Raw genomic sequence first — 7,973 nt, 5'->3', positions numbered from 1 at the left:
CCATTTATTCTAAAAAAAAAAAAAAAAAGGTTAAATGGTGGGGTTTTTGGCCCCAATGAAAAAGGCATGATCTGTATAGAACAGCTATTGTTACGAAATACCTACCAATTTTCTGCTAAATCAACACTTGTTTAAAGAAACCTGGACGTAGTGCCACTTGCTGCTTTTTACGAAATGAACACAAAAGGAAGATTTAAAATCAATGAAATAAAAAAATTTGAAATTCACACAAAAAGTGCTATTTTGGTAACATTCTATTTTGGTCATTTTGAAGTGACGTCTAGCAACTGACATACTGTGTGTTTAATATTTTAAACATTGAATTCCTGCTTAATTTAATTTAAATTAAGCAGGAATGTACAGAAATTATGTTTAACTGAAATAATCTTTTGCTCTGCTTTGTCACAAAGCTAACGTTACAAAACAGTTCTTGCCTCATTTCAAATCAGACATAACTGAAGTGAGTCAGATGTAAATTCAGTAACCACTCTGTTTCATTGAGTACATAATTTATTTTATTAAGACTGATTCAGACCGATAACTCCTGAGTTTGTGAGTTGTTTTATGATTCTTTATAAGAACTAGGTCACAGGAGTAATTTGTTCATGAATCAGGCTATACTAGTCATACTGTGTATTTGTTTAGTGATTCAGTTGACATGTTTCAACTTTTGCTGCCTAGCACAGTAAATAAACATTTGAGAGTTTGAACAGTGTGTTTTAAGAGTGTAAACGTTCAAATTTTCTTCCTATACAGTTAACACATATCCTTTCTTTGTCTCTCTGTGTCTTCAAGCTGCTGGCAGTGTCTGATCTCTTCACTGAGAGGAATCAGTTTGATATGATGTTCTCCACTTTGACTGAGCTGCAGAAGGTCCATCCACCAGAAGATGAGATTCTCAACCAGTACCTCGTGCCAGCTATCTGCAAAGCAGCGGCAGTGCTTGGCATGGTGAGCATGTATATGCACTGATGCAGTAGCTATATAAATAAATGCAGCTACAGCTATTTAACAGTCGGGACTAATGTACTTGTGTCAGGATAAAGCCATCGCAGAGCCTGTGTGCCGTCTGTTGGAGAGCACCTTGCGCAGCACTCATTTGCCCAGTCGAATTGGCGCTCTTCACGGAGTTCTGTACGTGCTGGAGTGTGACCTACTGGACGATACGGCACGCCAGCTTATACCTACCATCAATGAATACCTGCTGTCTAACCTTAGAGCTATAGCACAGTGAGTAACACTACAACCTGAATACATACACACACTTTACGCTCTGTCTTTGCTGGGATTGAATCAACAATCTTCCTATTAGCAGCCTTGAGCTTTAACCCCTACTCCACACACCAATCATTAGTGTTAAACTAACTCTTAATATTTGCTGTTTTATTTAAGAGAATATGGGATGAGAGGTTAACGGCTTGCGTCCTGCATTGGATGAAAGACTTCACACTGTTAGCGTCTCTCTTAAGAGGTTATGCCCCATGCAGTCAAAGCTAATGCCAAAGTCTCTGTGGCATGCTGGGAGACTCAATAATAGGTTCATACTGGCAATCACAACACACGCCTGCATGCTGCATGGTCATCAGCTCCTCATTAGCTGTAATGTATGGTGTCTTACTGAGATCTGAGATCCCTCATTAAAGACCAGGGCTAGAATTAGCATCAGATAGCCTCACTGAAAATAGATGAGCGTGTTTATGCCTAACACTGTTTGTGTGTGTCTCTCAGATGTGTGAATCTACACAACCAACAGCATGTGTTGGTGATGTGCGCGGTGGCATTCTACATGATGGAGAACTACCCCCTGGATGTAGGGCCCGAGTTCAATGCCGGGATCATTCAGGTGAAACAATTTGGGAAAAAGTGTTTTTTTTTTAAGTTGCCAGCCACCGCCAGCATTTTTGATCATTTTCACAAAATTTTCATGGTCCCCACAATATTTTGTTGTATAAATATCTGAACATGTAATATATCAAAACAAAGAACAGAACATCTGCTTTTAAACAAAAAACCCTGTTTATTCAAGCTTCAAGTTTCATAAAAAAAAAAACAAGAAAATCACGTCTTTCAGAAGATGCATAATAGCGACTCCTGCCATACACCAGTGATAGAAAGCTGGAAAATTCTGTCACTGGCAGGGAAGCGTTGTCTCATAAATGGCAGAAAATTCCGGGGAAAGAGTTAACTGATCAGTCTGATTCTGGACCTCAACTGGTCGGTTTCTGGGTCAATGACATTGATGCTGTTTTTTTTGTCCTATCTATAAATATATTAATTCAGAAAATTATTCTAGTTTGGCAAGTAGTTTGCCATAATCGTGTATTATTTAGAGAAAACAACCAACAAAGCCATGTGGCTGAAAAAACATGCAGAAACCGCAAAACAAGAAATTATACTATAATTTGACCTTTCTCTGACAAGGCAAGGTATATTCAGGTTGTAAAATGTTACGTGGCATGATTTTCCAAAAACTAAATTATATTTCTGATTTAATAAATTGTGATATTTGTAAAAACATTTTTGAAAAATATAGATTTTAAAACATTTTTGAAAGTAATATATACTCGCATGTGTTCAGGGTTTAAGGAAAATATATTTTCACATTTTACTTGATGGCTACAACATACCACAAGTGTTTCATTAAAGGGATAGTTCACCCAAAATGTTTTAATTCTGTTAACATTTATTCACCCTCAAGCTGTATCCAACCGGTATTTCTTCTGTTGAACACAAAATACAATATTTTGAGGATTGTTGGTAACCAAACAGTTGCCTGGTATTTATTGACTTTGATAGTGTAGGGGAAAAAATACTATGAAAGTCAATGGCTACCCATAACTGTTTGATTTCTTTTCAGTTTCATTTTTGGGTGAACTATCCCTTTAAATTTAAACTCCTCTTGGAAATGGTGTTGTATGGTAAAATGTTTTCCAAAACCAATGTGAATATAAAGAGCATGTACTTTTAAGAACTTAACATGTTCTAAGCTACATTTTTTTATTTTATTTCCTTGGACACTGATATATATGTCACTGAACCTTCTCTCTCTCCTATTGTACCTTCTCTACATTTCCAGCTGTGCTATATGATGCTGTCTGCTAGTGAGGAGGCCACACCATCCATCATCTACCACTGCATTCTGCGAGGTCTGGAGCGGTTGCTTCTGTCTGAGCAGTTGTCACGTGTGGACACAGAGACGCTAGTCAAGCTGAGCGTTGAGCGTGTGAACATGCCCAGCCCACACCGTGCCATGGCTGCCCTGAGTCTCATGCTCACCTGCATGTACACAGGTGTGGCTGGAGAGGAAGGCAGGACACATTTCAGCTTCATCTTTAATACTTACCCACCCTACTAACACCAACAGCTATAAGAACAGACTCACCTTAGATGCTCACCCTACTAACAGAGTCCTTAGTATGAATTCAGCAAGAAAGTGTCTTGTGCGAAAGGTTTAATTTTGTTCCTGTGAAACTGAAGTGAAAATACTAGATAATAAGATTAACATTCAAATTAACGTTTGAACGCTGATATTTTCTTTAGTCGGGACTCGGGATCAGGGTTTGAAATTAACACCCGCCAACCCGCCATATCACACGAATAGCGTGGTTTTTTCTTAAAAATCAGCATGGTTACAAATGTGATATTGATTTTATACAACAGTTATTCAAGTTAATATCGAGAGACTTACGTTTTAGACACCATATTGGCTGTTTTTGCTCTATTTCTGTGCTATTTTGCCAAATTTGACTCAAAAGATGATGTACACTTTTAGAAAAAAAAATGGCTTTATAAAAGTAAAAATGCCCATAAAAGGTACAAATCAATTTAAAAATCAATCAATTTAAACTTATTGGAAAAGATTAATTTCTATCACTGCTGTGAACTGACCACACAGAATATGAAGAATATCAAAAACTTTAGGATTCAGCTGTCCACGGTAATCCTTAAGATATCAGCACAATAACACACTCCGCAAAATATTGTCTAATTATCTTTATCGAAAAATATCAGAAAATATTGAGATATAATTTTTTGTATTTTTTGCAAAACGGTTTCTTTGCCACGCCCAGTGTAGACAGTGTTTTTTTTGGCTAGTAGAAGTTATGAATGGCCGGTAACTTAAAAATTTAGTAGCCAAATTGGCTGGTGAGCGAAAAAGTTAATTTCAATCCCTGCTCGGGATGTATAGAAATCTAGTTTTATCTGAATGGATCCATTATGGAACGGTTTCTCTTACTGGTGGCCATAATGTTACCCAACAGGGAAGGAGAAGGGAAGTCCTGGGCGCCCTGTTGATACAGACCCCACAGCTCCTGACAGCGAATCGGTCATTGTCGCAATGGAGCGTGTATCCGTCCTGTTTGACAGGTATGTATGTCTTTTTTGAAGAAACTTGCCCTAGCTAAAAGCATTTTTGTATTGCACTGATTTGTCTGTGCAAAACTCTTGCCACAGGATTCGCAAAGGCTTTCCGAGTGAGGCGCGTATGGTATCCCGGATCCTTCCTCAGTTCCTGGATGACTTTTTCCCACTGCAGGATGTCATGAACAAAGTCATTGGGGAGTTCCTGTCCAATCAGCAGCCTTACCCACAATTCATGGCTACAGTGGTATACAAGGCAAGTGCCACTTTTTGAGTGCCAATTTCTTACATAATGCTGTAGGTGCGCTGTGATCTTAAATGCTTTTGATTCTTGAAGTGCGGTCACATTAGCGAAATTTCACATGCAAAAAAAGGTCAGTTGTCTATTGTTGGTAGAGTGGCGGTTATATGAAATACAGCTCACATAGTAGTCACTCTCAAACCAAGCAGCTTTCTGTTAGTCAACGTGGAGATTCTGCATGAACAACTTTTAAATTGTTGTGAAATCTGCATGGGGAAAAAGTTTTCGCCCCCATACAAAATTCCAGATTTTGCCCATGAAAATTCACCGAACATCAGTAAATGTGTTCGCATCTTTAGTCTTACTAGAATTCTGTCATCATTTACTCACCCTCATGTTGTTCCAAACCTGTTTTTTCTTCTGTTGAACAGATTATATTTAAAAAAAAGTTTAAACATATTTGTACATACAATGAAATCAATACTATTCCGTGTTGTTTTGGACCCCATTGGCTTTCATTGTATGGACAAAAACAGTTAAAACATTCTTTGTGAACTATCCCTTGAAGTCACTATATAAACAAGTAATATGGTCATATAAGTGCATGTATTTCTTGATACAGGTATTTCAGACACTTCATGCAACTGGGCAGTCCTCCATGGTGCGTGACTGGGTGTTACTCTCGCTGTCAAACTTCACACAGAGGACGCCTGTCGCCATGGCAATGTGGAGCTTGTCTTGTTTCTTTGTCAGTGCCTCGACCAGTCAGTGGATCTCTGCCCTGTATCCTTAAACACATATGATTTTCAGTTGGTGCAGTTATTGCACCTCTTGTTTTGGTGACAGCACACTTCCTATTCCATGCTTTCCTTTCCTTTTTGTCTTCATTCTTGTTTTCCTTAACATCTCCCTTCTCTTTAGCCTGCCTCATGTCATCAGTCGGATGGGGAAGTCCGACACAGTGGACATTAGTCTCTTTTGTCTGGTAGCTATGGATTTTTACCGACACCAGATCGATGAAGAGTTAGACCGCAGGAGAGGACGCCTGTCGCCATGGCAATGTGGAGCTTGTCTTGTTTCTTTGTCAGTGCCTCGACCAGTCAGTGGATCTCTGCCCTGTATCCTTAAACACATATGATTTTCAGTTGGTGCAGTTATTGCACCTCTTGTTTTGGTGACAGCACACTTCCTATTCCATGCTTTCCTTTCCTTTTTTTCTTCATTCTTGTTTTCCTTAACATCTCCCTTCTCTTTAGCCTGCCTCATGTCATCAGTCGCATGGGGAAGTCCGACACAGTGGACATTAGTCTCTTTTGTCTGGTAGCTATGGATTTTTACCGACACCAGATTGATGAAGAGTTAGACCGCAGGGCCTTCCAGACGGTCTTTGAGATGGTGGCTTCACCTGGTAGTCCATATTACCAATTACTGTGCTGTTTGCAGAGCATTCACCAAGACATGTCACTATAATACAGAAAACAATATTGTATCATTAGGATCTCCATTACAAATTAGGCATCAAAAAGTTGGTAACAGTACTCGAGCGGAAGACATCACACTTATCAGAACGTTACATACCAGGACGCATGGCAACAAGAAACAATTATCTCTTGATTGGATGTATGGACGGTTGCTATGAAACTGTCCGTGATACACCAGAGGACATTACCCCAAGTAGTTCATAGTTATTAGAGACAGTGGGACCAATCCAAGCAAGGATGAGGCCACACGAACCACAGCACACCAGAATCTGTAATCAAAAAAGTAGTGCTACCATAAGAGTATTTTACTGCTTTCACTGTATGTCACTTAACGTCTCAAAGTCTATATGGATGCAGGCTTCTCCATATTTTGTATGTATAAATGCTCTTCATCTAGTATCAAAGAATGTTACTGTGGCAAAACTGTGAGGCTGGTCGCAAAGGTTATCAGTTATGGGGTCAAAACTGCATGACGATGTGTTTCCATCATTAGTAACGTAATATTCTAATATAGAGAATTTTCAGCTATGAACAAACTGACTAAAGAACATATTGTAGTGAATGTTCTTACAAACATGATGCAAACACTATTAAAATATCTCCTGCACTTCTGGAATTTAGCAGATCCAAGATCAGATCTTTAAGTCCACAGACCTAGCTACTCCAGTTTACTTATTGTCCAACCTTGCTAAAATCAGTACATCCGGATATTTTATACGATGCCTGTCTCTACCCTCCTCTCCAACAGTCCATACTCTCCTGCTCCCTTAAAAAGGAAAGACGCTCGCTTTCATACACTCGCTACTCCTTCAGTTTAAAAGCATTCCTTTTGCATGGGGCGACGCATTGCTTTGCTCTGTGTTTGCTAGCACTTGAAGCGAAAATAGGTTGTAAATTGAATTTGTATATCCCCTCTAATGTGGGAGAGGTTGCGTACGACTATTGGTATGATAAGATTTTTGTGTATTTAAATGTAAAATGTGTTTGACTCGCTGAGTAAGAGGGGTGAATTGCCTGGAACAAAGTTTATTTTTCCTCTTGAAAATTGGTTGTCTATATTTGTTGTTTTTAAGTTGATTTTTTTAAAGACGGAGAGAAACCAGATCACAAATGTGAATCTCTAAAGTCCCTTTGTATGGACGCGGTTTAAAATAGCCAGCATAGATACGTTTTTAGACGATGGTTTATGCATATGAAAATTGCAGCTCAAATCTACATACTGTGTCCCTTGAAACACATCTTTAGTTATTTGTTAAATTTATTTTAAAAGCTCAGGACACAATATATGATTATTGATCTAGTGTAATGACTGGAAGTATGTATTTTAATCTATAGAGTGTTTACATCAATGTATAATTTGTGTAAAAGAAATACTATTTGTGATTAAATGAATAAACTGTGGTGCATGACAACATCCAATGGTGGACATGAGATGTTGTAAATACAAAGGCCGTTAACTGAATATGCGCAATAACCCAACCTTTCGTTTTTGAGAGACTGACTGACTAAAAAAATTGTTTATCCATCTTGGGTGGCATAGAAACCTTCACTGTAAATATAAGTCTATTTGAGAAGCTAATGTACGTATATTAACTTGAAGCATGCTTTAGTCTGCTTTCAATATTGAGTCAGTATTTTATGTGATGACACTAACTTTTGAAATGGGGTGACTTGTTATTGTTAGTCGGCTCAGTCTACATGGAAATTGCATAACCGTAACTACCAATGCAAACGAATCTGGCAAATTACATGACTCGTGGTATGCTTGTTAATCAGCTTCCATGGAGACAATTAGCTGGTTATGTCTATTATATATCTGTTTATTCTGATTCCGATAAGATGTTTACTTTTTCTTAGTGAAGCGGAATATGCACATAGCAGTTAGGATA

The 7,973-nt window shown here is 38.4% G+C and overlaps 1 protein-coding gene across 2 annotated transcripts in view; it reads left to right on the top strand.

Moving 5' to 3' along the window:
• LOC107674220 (huntingtin-like) overlaps positions 1 to 7,104 on the top strand; it is a 49,382-nt gene extending 42,278 nt beyond the window's left edge. Inside the window, exons 59-67 of one of the 2 annotated variants that reach the window (XM_016468134.1) lie at positions 796 to 951; positions 1,040 to 1,230; positions 1,729 to 1,843; positions 3,077 to 3,290; positions 4,263 to 4,368; positions 4,456 to 4,618; positions 5,226 to 5,386; positions 5,525 to 5,638; positions 5,974 to 7,104. In XM_016468134.1, the coding sequence (XP_016323620.1) occupies positions 796 to 951; positions 1,040 to 1,230; positions 1,729 to 1,843; positions 3,077 to 3,290; positions 4,263 to 4,368; positions 4,456 to 4,618; positions 5,226 to 5,386; positions 5,525 to 5,638; positions 5,974 to 6,073 (1,320 nt within the window). In that variant the 3' untranslated portion in view covers positions 6,074 to 7,104. Of the gene's footprint in view, positions 1 to 795; positions 952 to 1,039; positions 1,231 to 1,728; positions 1,844 to 3,076; positions 3,309 to 4,262; positions 4,369 to 4,455; positions 4,619 to 5,225; positions 5,387 to 5,524; positions 5,639 to 5,973 lie in introns of both variants that reach the window. The other variant, XM_016468133.1, reaches the window with a different exon arrangement.
• The last annotated feature ends 869 nt before the right edge of the window (positions 7,105 to 7,973 follow it).

Source organism: Sinocyclocheilus anshuiensis, unplaced genomic scaffold (assembly GCF_001515605.1).
Source record: "Sinocyclocheilus anshuiensis isolate Anshui unplaced genomic scaffold, SAMN03320099.WGS_v1.1 scaffold728, whole genome shotgun sequence".
Taxonomy (NCBI): Eukaryota; Metazoa; Chordata; class Actinopteri; order Cypriniformes; family Cyprinidae; genus Sinocyclocheilus; species Sinocyclocheilus anshuiensis.
Note: the sequence above shows the minus strand (reverse complement) of the source record. Positions and strands in the feature narration are given on the sequence as shown.